The sequence below is a fragment of the Hordeum vulgare genome, chromosome 1H, assembly GCF_904849725.1.
Source record: "Hordeum vulgare subsp. vulgare chromosome 1H, MorexV3_pseudomolecules_assembly, whole genome shotgun sequence".
Taxonomy (NCBI): domain Eukaryota; kingdom Viridiplantae; phylum Streptophyta; class Magnoliopsida; order Poales; family Poaceae; genus Hordeum; species Hordeum vulgare.
The window spans coordinates 162,936,098-162,957,684 of record NC_058518.1 but is presented as its reverse complement, the minus strand read 5'-3'; the positions used below and the strand labels follow the sequence as shown (position 1 = coordinate 162,957,684).

General features: G+C 44.4%; 1 protein-coding gene across 3 annotated transcripts; it reads right to left on the bottom strand.

The window, feature by feature from the left end:
- Positions 1–3,106: 3,106 nt before the first annotated feature.
- On the bottom strand, positions 3,107–14,916 carry LOC123427844 (putative ATP-dependent RNA helicase DDX11-like protein 8). Of its 3 annotated transcripts, XM_045111983.1 has the most exons (9): positions 14,664–14,916; positions 14,020–14,580; positions 13,853–13,935; positions 13,024–13,377; positions 5,343–5,597; positions 5,022–5,264; positions 4,718–4,939; positions 3,603–4,161; positions 3,107–3,510 (listed from the first exon to the last, which is right to left on the bottom strand). In XM_045111983.1, exons 1-9 carry the CDS (start codon positions 14,911–14,913, stop codon positions 3,305–3,307), a joined length of 2,733 nt encoding a protein of 910 aa, XP_044967918.1. In that variant the 5' UTR covers positions 14,914–14,916; the 3' UTR covers positions 3,107–3,304. The 3 variants fall into 3 exon arrangements, with proteins under 3 accessions (XP_044967918.1, XP_044967923.1, XP_044967931.1); XM_045111988.1 differs by lacking the exon at positions 5,343–5,597; XM_045111996.1 differs by lacking the exons at positions 13,853–13,935; positions 14,020–14,580; positions 14,664–14,916 and adding an exon at positions 13,730–13,846.
- Between the last annotated feature and the right edge of the window lie 6,671 nt (positions 14,917–21,587).

Below are 21,587 nucleotides of genomic sequence, written 5' to 3'. Positions count from 1 at the left end.
GAGGCATGTGTATTGTTCTTCTTTGAGTCGATATAACTTTCTATTTTTGCTTTTGTAAGTACTGAATTAACATGCTTAAAAGTTATTTTAGAAATAACTAAGTGATAATTACCCAAAAAGAAAATTAATTTGAATATGACGTGTTTAGAGACAAGTCATGTTATAGGCATCCTATTAGAAGTGTGTACATAAAAACATTCAAATACATAGCTATGCCCGAAATATATACACAGCATACAATTAAATTTATGTGTGTATTGGTGCATGTTAAATTGTTTCCTTGATGTGAAGCTGAGATTGCGCATGTCTATCTTAAAAAAAACATTGATAATACACTCTAAATAATAAACTATTTTTAAAAAAGAATTACAATCACTTGTGTTTCTGTTTAATTTTGATAATACACTCTAAGTAATAAACTATCTTAAAAAGGAAACATTGATAATACACTCTAAATAATAAACTATCTTAAAAAAAAGAATTACAATCATTTGTGTTTTTATTTAATTTGGTGTGCCGAGGAGAAAGGCAAAGTGAGTACCAACCAGGTAATTAAAGTTATAAAAACATGCATGAGCATTGCAAACATCAATATATCTAACCAATTAATTATTGATGATTTAAAACCCTTGTCGGACATAGTACAAGGTCCGCCTTCTCCAGCACCCGTTTAGCAGAAGACATGTGACGCAGACATGCTCAATAACGAGCTGATCGCGTCACATAAAAGTACCGTCAAGGTCCTCGAGGAGTTGAATGACTCTCTCAAGTAGGAGAGGGATAAGATTATGGATGACAATGTTATTGTCTATGATAAGATTATCAGTCTAGAAGGTCAGATCGAGTCGCTGAACCTCGAGATAAGCGTGATAAAGAAGGACATACAAGTTCTGAAGTCTGAGAGGACTCAATTGTAGACAGAAAAAGCCCATTACATCATGAAGGTGTAGATGCATAGGAATAAGCTTCATGAGCTCAAGTTAGTCCTTAGAAGATAGGTAGTGTTGCGAAGGGCATATCAATCCATTGTGAAGTTCGTACTTTTTTTGTGAGTTGGTGAAACATTTTTTTAGTTTGTGAAGTTAATAGTATCTTATGAAATTGCTGAAATGTTTAGTTTGTGAAGTTTTCACTGTTATGTATTTTTTTATCAGCTAAATATGACAGTGTTGACGTACAACTCTATCCAACGTCTTAGGTATTTAAAATACTGTTTGAGTCATTTCCAAGGCCACCACTAAATTCTAGCACTGGCATCATATTGATGACGTCTGGTGTCCACGCCAGCAAGTCCATTTTGGCACGCCATAGCTAGGAACTAACCCTTTGACTTGTGATTTGAGTATCTTGTGATTGTTTCGTGCAACCTTATCATATGCTCAAAATGTAGCTATGTTTTTAGTTTTTACCATATAGCTATGCATCATTTATTTGTTTATGTATACTGATCATAATAGTCCTTTGATGTGGACTAGTTTTCCTTCATTGGCTCATTGCCAATGTGTAGGAGGAGAGTCATTTATTTGGTATGGCAGAAACTTTACCGACCACAATTGTTCACTAGGGTCATTTTTCAACTTCTAAATATTCGGAGTGCATGTTGTGTTGTTTGGATTGTACCTTTTTTTCTTTCTAAATTGTAAACTTCTAGCGAGCTTGTTGTGTGACGTTTGGTTAGTGTGGCGCATGGATGTATGATTTTTGTAGCACGCTAACTGTATGACGTTTGGTTGATTTGGTGCTCCAATCTACAAAGGCCAGTGGTGGGAGGTTTGCCAGGACTAACCAAACATACTAACTGTATATGGATTAGAAGGGAATTGCGGGTTAGAAAGGTGGGGTCAACCAATTCCTGGGTGGGTATAATCCCCTAGAGGTTCGGTTCCTCAGGAACAAAATCTTAGGCTACTCGTCATAGAGAGTATCATATAGTAGTATCATATATATGATACCAAAAAGTATCATATCTTTAACTAATAATAAAGAGGCTATCGTTTTCGTCGGAAAACCCACCGAGCTGATTTTACAAAAAAAACCTTACTGTTTATGACATTAAACTCGTAGTATATATTAAATATTTTTTAAAATACTCATATCTTTTAAACCGTAACTCCAAATTTAACATATTATACATGAAATTTGATTAGAAAAATATGTAGAATTTAAATATGATATTATTTTATCTGTTAAACGTTAAAATACTATCTAGGGTGCAATCTTAATAAATAAGTCATTATTCGTCTTTCTTTCATACCGGTACTCATCCGGGTTGAGGATGAACACGTCAACAAAATCAGGATTAGAGATGAAACTGAAGGTCACTTGACTAATTCTTTGTACGTATTAAATCTACATGCAAGCCGTGTTAAAATAGAAGACCTGTCAAATTTTGAACTGCATTTCTATAGGTTAAGACCATCTTTATTTGTATCATAACTATAAATTCTCAAATTATAGACATTTTCTATAAATTAAGAGCGTGTGTCGTGTGGTATTTCTTTCTCCCGTTGCAACGCATGGGTCCTTTTGCTATAGTAATATCATGCATATAATATCCGATATCATAGCTACTATCATATCCTTAGGACTAGCAAACATGCTGATGTAATAAATAATTAAAGAAGAAAGAAAGGATTAGAGTAACATGGGTATATACCGTATTATGTTAAATGCAATGCTACTATATGTCATATATGTAAAAAATGAGATCATCAATGATACTACTCCCTCTGTATCACAATACTTGTTGTTGGAAAGAACTAGTCTAGTTCTCCCCAACAAAAGTATTTAGAAATAAAGAAAATAGTTTACGATACTATGCACTACGAAGGTAGTATCATACTTCATTTGTTCTTAAATATAAGTCTTTTTAATGATTTCATTAGGAAACTACATACAGATGTATATAGACATACTTTAAAATAGATTCACTCATTTTGTTCCGTATGTAGCCCCTAGTAAAATCTCTAAAAAGACTTATATTATAAACAGATGGAGTATAATAGTATCATATACATGATACTACTATATGATACTCCCACTATGAAGTAGGAAATTAACTATGGTATGGTGCTTCACGGATCTGAGTGTGGGAAAACAACAGGGGTGCACATACATTCGATAATTGATATCAGCCACCGAAAACATGGAATTTCAAGTGCTAACAGAACGTTTGAATAGTTGGTCATCAGTAGGCAACTACACATATGCGCATTGCACTGATATCAGCCAAACAAAAATGCATTATGTTTCCACAAACCTGTAAGGGCTTGGTTTCATTAAATGTAGCAACATCTGTAATATTTCAATGTATTTGTTTGTTGATTTTGAAAAACTGATGCAACAATCTATGAACTTCCCCATAGTTTTGACCGCAAGTGAGTCGTGCCTTGATCCACTGGGGTAGCTTTTCAACAGGGCAGGAGAAACCCCTGCTTGATGAGGTGTGTGCGTAACGTGAGTCAACCAACAGCATTGCAGCATAGTCATTTACATGCCTGATTGCTCTACCTGCAAGCAAATTAGTTCACCGCTTAAGAACTAAAGCAACAATAGTTTTAAGACTTCAGTATCATAGATGTTAAGATGACACATCAGCTTACCGATAGACTGATTCACAGCTTTCATGCATAAGTTCTCATAGTACTCACGGCCACTTTTACCGCTCTTCCTTAGTACATCAAAACCAGGCTCAAGCTTGCATTCATCGTTTCTGCTGAAGGGCTTATCATCTCCAACCACAGATGAGGTAGAATAGTTTCCAATGTGTTTTATTGTCTCCATCAGTTCTATATCATCTGGACTTGGATAAGGTAATCCAACCATCAGAACACAACGACCCATACCATCACTGAAGTTTATACCTTCGGAGATCTTCCCACCGACAACAGCCAATAGAAGTGCCCCGTTAACACTTGCGTCTCCTGAACCTTTGCTGCAGGACTGAATTGCCTCCTTGTATTTGTTGAGTATCACCTCGACATCAACACTGCTTCTTGGCTCTCTGAACACGTGTTTCTTCTTAGAAATCTTAGAAATTGCGCCTGAAGCCATCCATGCATCATAAACTTGTTTTCCATATTCGTAGGAAGAAAAAAACATTACTATTCCTTCTGGTACTATTGTCACTATATTGCAAAGAAAACGTCCAAGCTCTTCGATCTGCAAAGATAGGCAGATAAGAATAGGCACAAAAATAGCATGCATTTGAGTAGAGCATATTACCAAAGAACTGATTAACACAAGAGCAAACATAAACTATTAAGTTACAATGGCATGTTTTACAGAACAAAACTTGGCTGTTGGTAAAGAGTTTGCACACAGCAATTCATGCACTCATTTAGAAGGCTAGCATTTACATTTAATAATGAAATACAACCAAATAAACCAGGACAATTAAGCATGTGTATTTTAGCAAGTTCTAACAGCAAAGATTATTAAGAAACAAAGAGGGCCGCATGGATTAAAAGTTGAAAATATACTTTAACGCAGAGTGTTACAATCCTGGATTACTTCTATAGATAAATCACACAATGAGTACTGCAATAAACATTAGGCACTAATTATTTTGTTAAAGATATTTATGCATTTGGTATTTATATATTAATCAGAAAGCACAAAGCAGTGCCATTGCAAGATAAACTGATAAAATGGCATTCTCAGCAAATATTAGAGTAGCAAGAGTAAAGGAGAAATGACTCGAGGTATACAGACCAACCATGTTAGGAGAGCTCCTTGAACTGTGGCTGAAATCAAATTTCTTGCCTGAGGGCCCACATGTAACAGCTATAGGAAGAATACTCTCAGGGGGAACAATATGGTTACATGAGAAGAATTTTATATCACTAGGCAATAAGCCTGGAAACAAGCGCAACCTTGTTTCTTCAATAGGCTGGAGGGTTCCACCAGCCATAATGACAGCATGTGCGTCATCTGTAACCTGCAAGAGGAAAGATCTATAAATACTTACCTGAAATAGGACAACTCTTGTCTCAAGCAATATATGGAGCAAGGTACATCACCTCAGAAAATGTTTTCTCTGCACAAAGCATCACGAATTTAATATATGCATCTTCAGGTTGTCCACCAGGCTTGTGCCGTGCAACTATGATTCTTCCATCGTCGTTGCAGTACAGTAGAGAGCTTAAAAAGGCAGTCAAATCCTGAAAGCTTGTTATACTGCTTCCTTCACCATGTGGCTGTCCATGATTCAAATTTCCCCCACCATTTTCGGTGATAAATAATTTGTTGGCATATCCACTAACCTGCATATCATTAATCAATTGATATATATTCTAGGCACAACAAGACTGAATTGAAATGTAGTGGAAGAAGTATTTCACCTTGTGGATTATGTTGCTTTCCTTCAGATACTGACAAAGTTTTACTATGTTTATGTTATCGATGTCAAGGGAGAATAAGAACTTATTTATAGTCATAGAGGTCACAGCGGAGGAACAATCTTCATCACTTATCAGACATCGTAGGAATGACCGTGTTAGAACTGTCAAGGTCTGGATGTAACGTCGATTTCCAGCTCCCAGAACATTCTGAAATCTATTGAGATATGCCTCCAAGTGGGAAAGGACAGCCCTCAACTAACGAAAATGAGAATCAGAAAAATAAGTTAGTTTCCACAACTTGAAGCAAACAGTCTGAGTTCATTTGCTGATTATGTTTTGCTTAGTAAAGGGAAATTTTAAAAATGAGCCAATAAATATCATTTTTAGTATCCTGTTGTCTGCCACAACACAACACAACTGAGTAAAGTCAAGCTCTCTAACAGAAAACCATCTTTGCTTAGGTCTCGGGAGTGAGCCTAGCTCAACTGGTTGGGGGAGTGGATGTACAAACCCAATACTTAAAAGGCCGTATGCATCCCTAGTTGGTGCAGAGGCCGGGGAAGTGAAATTCTCCCCCCAATGTAAGCTCCACGGTGGCGAGCATGATCTCACATCGAGCCCTCCCCGGCGGCAAGCGTGATCTCACATCAAGCCCACCCTAGCGGTCACAATCCCCTCTATGTGAGTTGTTCATCCCCACCTCTTCTCCCTGAAGAAAGGGGATGGCGACCGGGGGCGAGCCATGCGCCGCCGTTCGTTCTTCCCGTGTTATCACCGGGGTCCGATGGGATCGCCGATCCGGATTCGTCTGGTACTCCGGCGATGACTGGGGCGAGGCTGGTGGCCACGACGGAACGGTGGGAAGCTTGGCTCGCATCTGCCGACGAGATTCTGCGGGGATCTCGATGTGATGGATTCGTCCAGCTTTCCTCTCCATCAAGGTGAGTCACCATCCGGGATCGTGATGGAGACATTCTTGCGAGGAGGTACTTGCAGGAGGAAGAAAGGATCGAGGATGGGAGTCTGCTCAAGATTGATATTTACTCTGTTATGGTCCGGAGTCCGATCCCGATGGTCGAAGAGTCGACCTCGCCGGCGGAAGTTGTCGATTTAACCAGTGACACACCGGTTGTGCGGCACGAGCGAAGGCGATTCGGGGGCCGATTTTGGGTGCTTGCCCAAGATGATGGTGACGAGGACAGCCGGGAGATTCCGTCCGCAGACAAGCCAAAGACGATCGCCACGCCGGTGTCGTCTTCATCATCGTTACCTCCCACTGATGAAGTGTTGCGTAAGAAAATTAAGGCCGGCGGAGGAGCAACGGGACATCGTAGGAAGGCAACGACGATGGTCCAGCCTTGGGTTGGCCCGCTACCTAAGGTCGGTCTTCCTAAACTAACTCTATCTGATTTCATGGATTCTTCATCTTGGAAAATCGTTCGAAGCAAAAAGCAATGGCAACGGAGGTGGCGGTGTCGGCGGCGAAGTCAGCGGATGAGATCTGGTGTCTTCGTGCGTGTCGTTTGAAAAACCTGATAGGGCTTGATGGGCCTGATCAATGTAAAGTCAATGGTGGGTTACACAGGTTCTGGGTATTTGGCCCAGGCCTCGGCCCAAGCTGCAGCCTCGTGTGGTTCTATCTCGGGCTTGCCCGTAGCCAGACCAACACATCACAGGCGACGACGCCTTCGTCTAGGGTTTTCAGGCGGAGGAATTCGCCAGGATTCCCGAAGCTACGATCGGGTTGGGCTACCAAGGTTCGTCCCCCTCTAACGTCGACGGTTATGGCCAGGCGTGGAGGCTTTCCGCCGCCGCAAAAACCACTTCTTCCGGCAGCTAGGGAGACAGCGGTCGGGGGTGGAGCTGGACGCGGGGTGGACACCAGCAGGTCTCGTGGTCGTGGAAACTCTGGCGATGGCCGGGGTAACCAAGCGATGAATGATTCTCAGGGCAACGCTCGGGCGGCCGGTTCAGTTCCTGCTACTGGTCGTGGTCGCGGGGCTATGAACGCTGGTGATGATGGCAGTGCGCCGCCGCGTGGCCAATGGGGTGATGATGGTTATGATGCGTACGGCGCAGGACAGCATCGCGGGTCCTCATCTGCAGGTGAGGGGTGTGGCTATGCTTGGAACAATAGCGTTGCACCGCCAAGGGATTTCAGTGGTCCTTCCAACGGATTTGTCGAGGGAGCGTCGGGGCCGGCATATAGGCAGCACAGCACTTACCGACCCAAGAACAGGGGGGTGGCAGGCGGCCACTTCCTCCTAGACCAACTTCACTACCTGCTTCGGATCAGCAATCTAAGCCCAACGCCAAGGTACCCATGGCTGCTAAACCTGTCTTGACGGAAGCAGAACTGGACACTGTTAAAAATTTGGCTGCAGTTAAGGTACCGGCAAATGCAGTTGCGGATCGCATGAGTGCCTATGACAAGGCGGAGGACAAAGCTTCCAAGTGGGCTCGTAAGAAAGAAAATTTTGAGTTGCTATCATTGTGGCGAACCGGGTCATTTTGCTGCTGAATGCTCGGTTGAATTATGTGATATTTGCCGCAAGCCAAAGCATGAGCCAAGGGGGGTGCACATTGATTCTGGGGCCGAAGCCTGTGGTGACCATATATGGGGCATGCTGCCTGGAATTGATGTTCTTTGAGTCACCTACATCGATCTCTGTTGCACTGAGTCTGGACAATGCATGGACTGGTGTGGTCAAGGTGACTCGGAGGACGATGTCTAAAGATCAAGCTATTCAGCGGCTTCGAGAGTTAGTGTCTGCTAGCTTTCAGTGGGCACCAATGACACTTGATGAACAGATCTTCAAGGTCGACTTCCCTTCTAAGGAGGATCTGGCTAGACTTTTAAAGTTTGGGATGAGCAAGGTTCCTAACAGTACGTGTGTTCTTGAGTTCGAAGAGTGGACCAATAAGGAGCCTGAGGGGGCTCCTCTGTCGCAGCTATGGGTACGCTTTATAGGAGCTCCGAGTGCGCCTTTGGATGATTTTCTGGTTACCTGGAGTCTTGGCTCTTTGATAGGGAAGACCGAACAGGTGGACATGCCTTTTACACGGGCGCAAGGAGTGGCTCGCCTACTGGTCAGCATGGTTAGCATTGAGCACATTCCGGATATTGTCAGATGGGCATTTGTTGGCAGGAGTTATAACCTAGAGATTGAGATAATAGGGAATGCTCATTTTCAGGAATTGGGTCAGCGCATGGATTTGGACACTGAGGATGGCCCCGAGGGAGATGGGTATCAAGATAAAAGTAAGGACTTGTCGGATGGCGACGCGACAGGGTCAGCTCGGCCAAAGAAGTCATCGGATGCTACTTCTGTTAAACAGCCTTCGCCCTCTGCTTCTACCCCAGCAAACCAGATGAGATTTGGTTCGTTTGGTTCGTCCTCGGCTCCCGGAGGCCGTCTCCGGGGAGGCGGAGCATTGGTTCAAGGGCCGATGGAGCAGGCGCTCCCACGGCTGACGCTGACGGTGCTTCCATCTTCGGATGCGCCCATGGTAGATTTGGGACCTAAGCCAAAGGGGAGCGAAGGATCTCCCAGCTCTGCAGCTCTGGCGACTGGCAGGTCAAAGGGGTGCTCGTTTATGCCCCAGCAGACGACGACCCCGTTTGCTGGTTGTTGTGTCTCTGATGATGAGCACATGGCAGTCGACCACTCCCCAGTGGGTGAACAAGTGCTACGAAACTGCGGCTCAATGCGGTCTGAGTCGCAGGCATATCCTTCTCCGGCGGGCGGCAGTTGGCAGGCGGCCAGTATTGCACCGGTTGATCATGCTACATCCTGCGTCATAGTGCAGGTCTCAGCAGGGCAGACGATAGGTGGCCAAACCCCTGCTGGACCAACCACTGACGATGTTATCGCCTTTGGAGGGATACCGGACCCGGCAACTGGAGATAGACGGTCAAGCCTCCGTCTCCAGGGCCAGGTGGATGTCGACGACTTGCAGTTGGGCCGTGCCATGAGGGCGGCTAAGCTTCGTAATGTCGAAGCAACTACAGGTATGTCGATCAACACTAGTTGTTCTATTTTACATTTCCTAGAAGAGGATATTATTTTTAATGCAAAAAAGCTAGGGGTGTCTCAGGGTAATAATGGGAAGGAGATTTTAAAATCGGTGAATGATCTGCTAGACATAGAGGCGGAGAGGACCATGGAAATGGTTAGGAATTTAGCCGCAGTTAAACCCATGAATGATGATGAGATTAATGCTCTTGGTGTTGGGGCGCTAGAGAGCCTATGTGAGGATCTCATGCCTACACCTATTTTATCAGAACAGGAAGTTGCCATTGGTTTGGAGGGGTATGTGGCCCCGATAAATTCAGAGGATAGCGTTCGGCCGGAGACCGGTTATATGGACCGGCTAGCTGGTCAGGATAAACCAAAAAGACCCTGGAAGAGGAAAGTTTATCCTGTATCTGCGGTTCGCAGAAGCGCGAGATTTAAAACGGCTAAGAAATTCTATGATGAAAGATGAGAGGAATCTTTTGAAATAGCAGAGGTCTAGCAGACTTGGCTAAAAGAAGGTTCCTGGCGGAAGCATCTCTCGAACACAAACTCGACTTTATTGCCATAATGGAAACCAATAGGGATAATTTTACTGCACAATTCCATAGAACTCTATCCGGTGGTGTAGAGTTTGATTGTCACTGTTTACCAACAAGAGGAAGGTCCGATGGGATCTTACTTGGGGTCAAGTGCGAGAAGCTAGAAGTTCAACACGTGTCGTGTGGGGACTTTGCGGTTAAGTTTAGGGTTCGATCGAAACAAGATGGGTTCCAATGGGCGCTAGTGGCAGTCTACGGAGCAGCCCAGCCAGAGCTCAAGATGGACTTCTTGGCTGACATGGTCAGGGTTTGTGGAGACGAGCGACTACCGGTTTTAGTCGGAGGTGATTTTAATATCATAAGGAGGAGAGATGAAAAAAATAATGATAACTTTGATGGCAGATGGTCATTTATGTTTAACACTGTCATCAAAAGTCTAGATTTGCGCGAGATCGAATTATCGGGCAGAAAGTTTACTTGGGCTAATGCACTACCTAACCCGACTTTTGAGAAGTTGGATAGGGTACTCACCAGTGTGGAGTGGGAACAGAAATTCCCTCTGCTATTTGTTAAAGCATTGCAAAGAGCGATTTCTGATCATACCCCGCTACTTGTGGATTCTGGGGAAGCAACTCACGTGGGAAACAAGAATGTTTTCTCTTTTGAACTAGCATGGTTCGAGAGGGAGGGCTTTATGGACCTGGTAGCTAGAGAATGGACCGGGGTCACACGGGGGAGATCGAATATTGAGAGATGGCAAAATAAGATTAGGCACTTGAGGCAATTCTTAAGGGGTTGGGCAAAACATGAAAGCGGGATTTATAAGGTGGAGAAAAAAGAGAGGCTTCTTAACCTTATAAACAAGCTTGATGTAAAAGCCGAAACCTCGTTCTTAGATGCTAGTGACAGGGCAGCTAAGGCGGAGGCTGAGCAGAAGCTCAAACAACTTCTCGAAGAGGAGGAGTTGAAGTGGGCACTTCGAGCTAAAGTGCGCCAAGTAGTAGAGGGGGGCGACAACAGTCAGTTTTTCCATTTGATTGCTAATGGAAAACACAGAAAGAAAAAAATATTTCAGCTTGAACAAGATGAGGGTACAATCGTAGGACACGAGAACCTAAAATTGTATATCTCTGATTATTATAAACAGTTGTTCGGGGCTCACAAGGACAGTTTCGTGTCCATGGATGAGCAAAGGGTCAAAGATATACCACAGGTCGAGGCTAACGAGAATGAGGTTCTTTTGGCGCCATTCACGAAGAAAGGGGTGTTTGAAGCCATTACGCAAATGAAAAATAATAAGGCACCGGGACCGGATGGGTTCTCGGCCGAATTCTATAAGAGATGTTGGCACATAATTAAAGATGACTTATTTTCGATGTTCCACCTTAACTTTGGGACAATCACATTGTTGCCTAAGAAGGAGGGGGTCGTGCGCGTTGAACAATTTCGTTCTATTTGCCTGCTTAATGTGAGTTTCAAGATATTCACTAAGGTTGGGACGAATAGATTGACACGGATTGCACATGAGGTTGTGCAACCAAGTCAGACTGCTTTCATGCCGGACAGAAACATACTTGAGGGTGTGGTTGTCCTTCATGAAACTTTGCATGAAATTCACTCAAAGAAACTAGATGGGGTATCTTCAAGGTGGATTTTGAGAAAGCGTATGACAAAGTAAAGTGGCCTTTCCTTCAGCAAGCTCTTCTTATGAAGGGTTTTGACGACTTATGGAGGAAGCACGTCGAATCCTTTGTACAAAAGGGAAGCGTTGGAATTAAGGTCTATGATGACATTGGACATTATTTCCAAACGCATAAAGGTCAGGCAGAGAGACCCAATGTCCCCTATCCTCTTCAATATAGTTGCAGATATGTTGGCAATTATGATTGGGAGGGCTAAAGAGGAAGGCCTAGTAGGAGGACATGTACCACATCTAGTTGATGATGGTGTGTCCATACTACAATACGCAGATCACACTATTTTATTCATGGAACATGATGTAACAAAGGCCAGAAATATGAAGTTGGTCCTTTGCTTGTTTGAACAGTTGTCTGGCTTGAAGATTAACTTTCACAAAAGCGAACTGTTCTGCTTTGGGAAGGCCAAAGAAGAGCAGGATGCGTATAAACAATTGTTCGGGTGTGAATTAGGTAGCTTGTCGTTCAACTATCTAGGCATACCAATTCATCATCGGAAGTTATCTAACAAGGAGTGGAAGTGTATTGAGGATCGGTTCAAGAAAAAACTGAGTTGCTGGACGGGCAAGCTTTTGTCTTATGGAGGCCGGTTGGTAGTGATTAATTTAGTACTCACAAGCATGACGATGTTCCTCCTTTCCTTTTTTGAAATACCTGTAGGGGTACAAAAAAGGTTGGACTTCTATAGTTCTTGTTTCTTTTGGCTGAGTGATGAAGTCAAAAGAAAGTATAGACTCTCTCGTTGGGATATTATTTGTAGGCCCAAAGAGCAAAGGGGGTCTGGGGATTGAGAATTTAGAGGTCAAGAACAAATGTCTCCTACGCAAATGGTTGTATAGATTGTCTGTAGAGCTTGAAGGCATGTGGGTACAAATTTTGAGAAATAAGTATTTACATGCTAAGACCTTGGCTCGGGTTACTATGAAACCCAACGATTCACCCTTTGGAAAAGATTGATGAGAACGAAAGCAGCTTTCTTCCATAGGTCTAAGTTTATCGCTGGTAATGGTGAGTCCACGAGGTTTTGGGAATACACGTGGTTGGGGGAGACGCCGCTAACCACGCAATATCCTGCTCTATATAATATTGTGCAGTGTAAGGAGGCTTACGTTGCTACTATCTTACGTTGCTCTATATACAATTCCGAAGGACTCTATTGGGAGATCGGTGATTGGCTTGGCTTTATCTAGATACTAAGGATAATTTGGCAAAACGTAACTGGGAGGGCAACACAAAATGTAGCTTCTGTGATCAGCATGAGACTATCAAACACCTCTTTCTCGACTGCCCTTTAGCAAAAAATTATGAAGCTAGAGTACAATTGTACAGTCAGACTAATTCTGTACAGTGTGTGGAATGAGATGCGTCACAGTGCAGTTTCCAACAGATGTTAGGAATCTAAAACTCAGAATAAAAACATCCTCACCTGAGAAGATTCAACCTTTGAGTTGTACATGCTAGTAAGGGAATCTGCTAGGTTGTGAGCCTCATCTATGATGACAACACTGTTCTTCAGATTAAGGCCAAGTGATTCTCTAGCAGACTTCAGCAACAAAGACTGGTAAGGAAGTACTACAAGGTCGGCCGAGCGGACCATGTCACGTGCACCATAGTAAGGACATGTTCCAATTTTCCTTCCAATTTGGGCCAAATCCTCAATGTCCAACGCACCATGGTCGGACACTTCGCTCCTGAACTGTTTCTGCAGACTTCTGTTTCCTAACATTGGGCACCGACAAGAGGTCTTTGTTCGGCGTCCCTTCTTGTTATCACCCTCAACCTGAATATTTACAACCACAAAAAATTACTAGCAGTCAACAACAAAGTTATAAATTGGCTGCATACTAATGGTATTTAATAACCCAGCACATACAGATGTCATAAGTGATAACCATACGCTTTCCTGTGCTATCAGCATATGTGTGAAAATAAAAGACAAAAGATGACCACTAGCACACTGAATGCAAGTATGTGAAAAAATATCTCACTGCATATCTAGTTATACTTCCACCTGCAAGTATGTGAAAAAATATCTCACTGCATATCTAGTTATACTTCCACCGAGAACTGACAAAACTCATGTTCAGTTCAAAATCTTGGAAGAAATTACGGTCGGGAAACAATATTAATACCTCATGAGCATGACAGGCCCTAAACATGCAAGAAACAGCCAAATTTGGGTGCAGAAGTCAAAGATAATGTATCCAACAGACCAGCTGAGAATTGCAAATCAAATTGCCATAATTGACACATGCCTTAATTTTGCTGCTCTTCTTGTTATTAAGCAGTTCCAAGCACCTCTCATTGATCCGGTTTGCGCTCCCGAGCTTCTGAACATCTGCAAGCAAACGCACCACAGATCAACTAAACACAATCCCAGCCCAAAAATAGAAGAACAAAGATAACCACATAATCCACTCACCCATGTTAATACACAAGCTCTTTCTGGACCCCAAGCACACTGTCCTGAGCTTCCCTGAGAAATCCGTCCTTTTGAGCTCCCGGACAAACTGCGAGAGCTGCGAATGCGTACGGCTAGTGAAATACACCTTGGGAGTCGCCTCCTCTTCTTCCTCTTCGTCCCCGACGTCCTCGCCCTCACTGCTACTACTAGCACCACCACAATGTGCCCGCTTCCCGGGCTGCCGCCCTGTGCCCTCCCCGTCATCGCTCTCGTACTCGTCAAGCAAGAACTCCTCCTCGCCGCCATTCTCCCGAATTCCCTCAGATTTCTCCGAATCCCCCATCTTCCTCGTTCCCTGCTTCCTCGAGGGGTGAATCTCCGACTTCTTCCTGATGTCCTTCTTAGGCGGCAGCGGCTGCAGTGTGAAATCCCGCATCCATTCGGGCTCGTCGTCTTCGCCGCCAACAGCAGCGGGGCCGGATCCATTGGCCCGCTCTGGGTGGCCCCGCGAGGCAGCATCGCGGTGGTCAAGGAGCCACTGGAGCGCACTGCAGATGATGCTGAGGGTCTTTCCGGTCCCTGCGGCAACGCGGTGGAGGCTGAATCGTTAGGATCTTAGTGGTAGCTTGTGAGGAGATTGAGGGGAAGGCGGCAGAGATTACCGGTGGGGCTTTCGAGGAGGGCGAGGGCTCGGGGCCCGGAGGATAGGGCGCTGTAGAGGAAGGACATGAACTCCGACTGGATCGGGTACGGCGCGAAAGGGAACGCCGGGAAGTCCTGCCGCGGCGGCGGCGGCGGCGGCGGCATTTCGTCGAGCGCGCGCTGGTGCGGTGGGTTTGGGGTTTCCCGCGCGTGCTGTCCTTGGACTTTCTCTAGAAACAACGAGGGCTTTCGCCCGAAAAGGCTCTTCATAGTGGGAGGAACTTAGCATGGTTAATAGTATAGCCAATTGCTCTATAGCCCATCTTAGAGCATCTCTAGTAGAGCCCCCAAACCCTCAAACCTTTAAAAATAATCGGTTTTTTTCAGTTTTCATAAAAAAGGCGTAAAATAGAACCCTTAAACCCTTAAAATCGTAAAAAAAATAGAGGTCGAACCCTCAAACCCCTTCCCAGCCTGTAGAAGTGAGGGTTGGGGAAAAACTGCCCCCAACCCGCACTCCTCTTTCCAAATCGCGCGGGAGGCAAAACTGCCTCGCCTTCCCAGCTCGCCCCGCGCCGTCGCCGCCATGGAGGGTTCCGCCACGGCCGCCGCGCCCGCCCCGCCCGCTCCGGCCGCCGCCCCGCCCGCCCCCGCCCCCGGCCCCGTCTTGCAGCCGACCGGCCCCCTAATCCCTCCCACTCCTCCCGCCCCGCTGCCTCCCCTCGCATCCCGTCGTCGCGCTCTCCCTCGCCCCCCGCAGTTTTCGGAGGCGGGAGGCTCTTGCGCACCTCGCGGCCGTCGCCTCGGCCTCCGAGGTCCTCGACTCCACCAACGGCGCCGCTCCCGCGCCGGCGAGTCCTGCACCTGCAGGGACGAGATGCGCAAGGTGCTCGGCGTCGCGCTGCTCTGCGCCTCCAGCCTCCCGATCAACCGGCCGTCGATGAGGTCCGTCGTGAAGCTGCTCCTCGAGGTCAGCAGCAAGACCGCCGTGGTGCTGGTGGAGAAGGAACCTCTTGGTGCGTGATTGATGCATGGCTGGCCAAGTGCAATATGATGTCGTGGTGCCGGCGAGCCTGGGTGCTGCTGATTAGTGCTTCCCTGGGTGTTGTTGATTGGCTGATTGGCTGACCAAGTGCAATATGATGTCGATGGTAATGTCAAACTGTTGTATTCTCTTGTTGATCTCTGAATTTATGGATGTATAATAGACCTATAATGTGGTAGAGAAGCTTAGTTTTTCTGTCTCTAGAGTTCCATATTTTTGGAGTCCTACAGGCAACAACCAAAGTATCTATTGAATTTTATTTGAAGAACATTCTGTAATCATATATCTAATGAAGCTTGGACTAGATAATAGTATGCTAAGTTTGCAAGATAAAATAAGGCTGATATGCTTGGCATGAATAGAACTGATGTGAAGTAGAATGGTATACATCTTCATTTCTGAATATGTTTCCTATGAGAGTTTTAAGGGTTGGGGTTGGGGCAAAGACTAGAACCCTCAAACCCAACCCTTATAACAGTATTCTGTTATAAGGGTTGGGTTTGAGGGTTCTAGTCTTTGCCCCTGTTTTTCAGCCCTTAAAAAGTGTCAAAAATGGCCAATTCTCAACCCTTAAAACTGGTTTTAGATTTAAGGGTTTGAGGGTTCTACTAGAGATGCTCTTATAGCTAGCTTGTACAATAGTTAGTTATAAAAGAGTACTACTTTTATCATATATGACCCATCTTTCATTCTCACAAAGCACCTAGGAGCACGTGCTAGAGCTTTTCTTCTCTCTCCTCTTCTCTCTCATCCAACTCATTAAAAATATAGTATTTTAATCCTTACAGCCTGCTGACTGTACCTTATTGTACTTGCTCTTGGGTGGTGTTTCTTTATCTAGGGACTAGACTAAAAAGTCCCTTTTAGTCCCTAGGTAAAGAAACAAGAGGAACTTTTCTTTAAGGCCTTGTTTGGTACTAGTGTTTTTGAGGAGATTGGTGGGGATAATCCTCCAAGGGATTGGGTGAAACCCCAACCTTCACCCAATCCCTTCAAATCCCCATTTATCCCCAATACACTAGGTAGGGGTAGTGTATTGTGTATTGAGAAAAATGCACTATAATTTGGGGATTTGAGGGAAAATGTGGGGATGAAACATGTCAAATACACTAGAACCAAATGGTGTTATGGGATGTGTGGGGATTGAGGGGTTTGACCGGGATAATCCCCATAAATTCCCTAAAATACACTAGTACCAAACAAGACCTAAGGGATTAGAAAAAGACTCTATTGAAGGGACTTTTTTCTTTACTCCCTGGGACTAAAAAAAGTATATTCCCTTGGAAAAAAACATCATCTTAGGTACTTCCTTGTTTTCGGTTTACACGGCTCAAATATGAAATCTCACCAACCAAGATGAATTGTGAGTGGATGACACTAGTTTTAACTAGTCAATGAAAAATTTCTCACATATTCAATTTCCAAGGCAATAAATATAGCATCCTCTTTCTCATTGGAATCGCATGGTGGATGTAAAAAACGATGCATGCATAGCCACTCATCTCCTTTCTCTCAACTCTATGAATTAAATATGGCGTGGGACTCAAAGCACTTTAACTCAATTATATCAAAATGAGCCTAATATAATGGAAATCTGAAAAATTTGAGATGAGCCCTCTAAGGATGGCTATAGTGGGGAGTAACATATAGTAGTATCATGCATATGATACTATTGTATGATACTACCTTTATAGTGCATAGTATCATAAACTAATACTCCCTCTGTCACGGTTTAGAAGGCACGCTTGGAAAATCTCTGGGACCAAGGTAGTCGTCGATTGGTTGTGAGATGTAGCAGGTGTAGATGTTAATGCGCCTAATCAACTGAGAAAATAGTAGTACTAATGCGTGACCAGCAAATTGGGAGGGCGCATGCATGAGTAGTACTAGTACTAATTAATAGGGGTAATGCTTTCACGCCTTAAACCTTGTCTATTTTGGAAACGCACGCAAGTTTAACTGTGCCTTCTAAACCGTGACGGAGGGGAGTATCATAGATGATCTTATTTATTACCATGCATGACACAAAGTAGCATTGCATTTAACATGATACGGTATCTACCTATGTTACTCTAACCTTCTCTTTCTTCTTTAATTCTCTGTCACATCAGCATATTTGCTATTCCCGAGTATATGTTACTAGTTAAGATACCACCACTATGGCTAGCCTAAACCGGAAAGGAGGGAGTAGTATCATGTACTTGGGAATAGCAAACATGCTGATGTGGCAGACAATTAAAGAAGAAAGAGAGAGTTAGAGTAACATAGGTAGATACCGTAACATGTTAAATGCTATGCTACTATGTGTCATGCATGTCAATAAATGAGGTCATGTATGATACTAGTTTACGATACTATGCACTATGAAGGTAGTATCATACAATAGTATCATATGCATGATACTACTATATGATACTCCCCACTATGGCCAGCCTCAGGCTATGTTCGGTTTGCAGGACCACAAAACGGCAAAACGTATTTAGAGCATCTCCAAGAGCCCCGCTATATAGTCGTGGTGCTGAAAAAGTAGTCATTTTAGGCTGGTCGTAATGGGAGTATCATAAGTAGTATCATGCATGCCAACTATGCATATTTGATGAGGTGGCATGAAATTAAATGAAAAAAGAGAGGGTTGAGTATCATATTATGATACCGTATCATATTAAATGTTGTACTTACTATGTGTCATGCATGGCAATAACTGAACTGTTCTATGATACTAGCACATGATACTATGCATTACGGATGTAGTATCATATAGCAGTATCATTTTCATGATACTACTATATGATACTCCCCATTACAACCAGCCTTAGCGCGCACTACCGTTCCGGACGCTCCAGCGGACGCGCAAAAATAGCACGCGCGGCATACGTAATTCACCGCGCGGGAGGAAACGTCATCACGCGTCGCTTATTTGTTGCGCCCGCTCCCGCGCGTTGAACTCTCGAGCGCTCGCGTGAAACTCCACCTACCCATCCAGCTGCGCCGTCGTCGCCGTCCGCGCCACCCTACTTCTCCGGCGACTGTTCCGGCGCTTCCACGGTCTCTCCGCGACCGCGACTTCCTCCATCTCTCTCTCTCGTCAGCGCCGCCCGTCACGCGCGGCAGTCCTCCGACGAACAGCGCCCGGCCTCCCACTACTGCTTGGCCTGCAAGGTGTTGGACAAAAGGCCCGCAAGGTATGTATTGCTTCCAACTTCACATTTTTTACATGAATTTTGGTGCATGTTGTTTATAGCCTAGTTTTGAACATTCTAGATGAGTTCGGCATATGATTCTTCCGAAGAAGAATTTGATATGGAAGAGGAGGAGGATCTTGCAATGATCCTAGCTATGCACATCAATAAAAAACCAAAGCACGGTGGTTCGGTTATGGGTTGGCAGAAAATTTGGAGGGATAGGATTGATGCCCACAACAAATTGATGAGGCACTATTTTGTGGAGAATTCCACATACCCCAAGTCGTACTTTCGTCGTCGGTTTAGGATGAGCATTGATAACCCACAAGTGTAGGGGATCGCAACAGTTTTCGAGGGTAGAGTATTCAACCCAAATTTGTTGATTCGCCTCAAGGGGAAGCGAAAGAATATTCTCAAGTATTAGCATCTGAGTTTGTCAGATTCAACCACACCTGAAAGATTATTGTCTACAAGCAAAGTAGTATGATAGCAACGGTGCCAGAAACAGATCTGTTGACGGCACACTATTCCTAACTGTTGTATCAATGGTGCCAGTAAGTTGCACGTGGACGGGGAACTATTCTTCCCCGGCAACGGTGCCAGAAAAAGGTCTTGATACAACTAACAGCAAAGTGGCAAGGAACAGCAGTAGCAGCAGAGTAACAGCAGTAGCAACAGTAGTAGCAAAGTGGCCCAATCCCTTTTGTAGCAAGGGACAAGCCTGAACAAAGTAACGTAGCAAGGACCAGTAGTAAAAGACTTGTAGGCAATGGATCGGTGATGGATGAGTATTACGGATGTGATTCATCATGTAACAGCTATAACATGGAGAGATATGTGACTAGCTCCCGTTCGTTAATCTAATGTAGGCATGTAGTCCGTATGTAGTCATACGTGCTTAGGGAAAAGAACTTGCATGACATCTATTGTCCATCCCTCCCGTGGCAGCGGGGTCCTAATGGAAACTACAGGATATTAAGGTTCTCCTTTTAATAAAGAATCGGACCATCGCATTAACACTTGGTGAATACATGAACTCCTCATACTATGGTCATCTCCGGGAGTGGTTCCGGCTATTGTCACTCCGGGGTTGCCGGGTCATAACACATAGTAGGTGACTACAACTTGCAAGATAGGATCTAACACACACATATATTGGCGACAACATAATAGGTTCAGGTCTGAAATCATGGCACTCGGGCCCTAGTGACAAGCATTAAGCATGGCAAAGTAGTAGCAACATCAATCTCAGAACATAGTGGATACTAGGGATCAATCCCCGTCAAAACTAACTCGATTACATGATAGATCTCATCCAACTCATCACCGTCCAGCAAGCCTACGATGAGATTACTCACGAACGATGAAGAGCATCATGGAATTGGCGATGGAGGAAGGTTGATGATGACGATGGCGACGATTTCCCCTCTCCGGAGCCCAAAACGGACGCCAGATCTATCCTCCAGATGAAGAACAGGAGGTGGCGGCGCCTCCGTATCGTAAAACGCGATGAATCCTTCTCTCTGATTTTTTTTCCGGACGAGACGGAAGATATAGAGTTGAGTTTGGGGGCGGTGGTGCCACGTGGGCCCCACAAGCCCTCACTGCGCACCCTAGGGGGGTGGCCGCGGCCCAGGGGCTTGTGGCCCACTGGCACACCTCCTCCGGTGGATCTTTGCGCAGTTATTTTTCTTTTATTCCAGAAAAATCTCCGTAAATTTTCACAACATTCCGAGAACTTTTATTTCTGCACAAAAACAACATCATGGCAATTCTGCTAAAAACAGCGTTAGTCCGGGTTAGTTCCATTCAAATCATGCAAATTAGAGTCCAAAACAAGGGCAAAAGAGTTCGGAAAAGTAGATACGACGGAGACGTATCAACTCCCCCAAGCTTAAAGCCTTGCTTGTCCTCAAGCAATTCAGTTGACAAACTGAAAGAGACAAAAAGAAAAACTTTGACGAACTCTGTTTAATCTTTTTGTTGCAACTATGTCTAACTCATAACCAGAGTTTCAGCAAGATCACAAGCAAACCACATAAGCAAATGACATCTAGGTATCACGGTAAACTCATATCAATGACATAATCAACTAGCGAGCAAATAATAATAAGCCTCAAATGTCAACACTTCAATCAAAACAACATGAAGCAGAATAGATGCTATCTCGCTAGCTCTTTCTGAGACCGCAAAACATAAATGCAAAGCACCTTCAAAGACCAAGGGCTGACTAAACATTGTAATTCAAGGCAATGAAGATCCAGTCATACTCAACACTGTTAAAAGCAAAGCATAAAAATGACAAAGGTCTCCTCTGCCTCTCCTCTGGTTATGTAATATCTCCATTTTACATGAAAGTCAAAGAAGGCAGGAGCAGGAAGGGTAATATGGAAAACACGCTGCCGGTTAAATATCAGACGGTATAGGAGGGATTCATCATCCCTCTCAAGGAACTGGTAGTGTGTCAAAGCGACGCGGTCAAGGAAAGCTGTATGGAGCGGGGGATCTCCTTCGCGGATGGGTACTCCAAGAAAATTTGCTATGCGAGTGGCATAGATCCCACCAAAGAAATCCCCTTCATTAGCAATCTTATTCAGCCTCCTTGATTATAGCTCCCATGTTGAAGCTTTTGTCACTCGTCACTGCGCTCTTAAGGATACTAAGGTCGGGTGCGCAGAGGTGACAATGCTCAACCTTGCCATTAATGCATCTGCCTA

Excerpts from the sequence above, each read along its gene's own strand:
- LOC123427844 (XM_045111983.1), bottom strand. The coding sequence starts at position 14,913 with ATGAAGAGCCTTTTCGGGCGAAAGCCCTCGTTGTTTCTAGAGAAAGTC. Across the intron at positions 14,581-14,663 it reads CCTCCTCGAAAGCCCCACCG|GGACCGGAAAGACCCTCAGC; the intron begins GTAATCTCTGCC and ends GCGTTGCCGCAG. Across the intron at positions 5,265-5,342 it reads AAAGCAACATAATCCACAAG|GTTAGTGGATATGCCAACAA; the intron begins GTGAAATACTTC and ends AATGATATGCAG.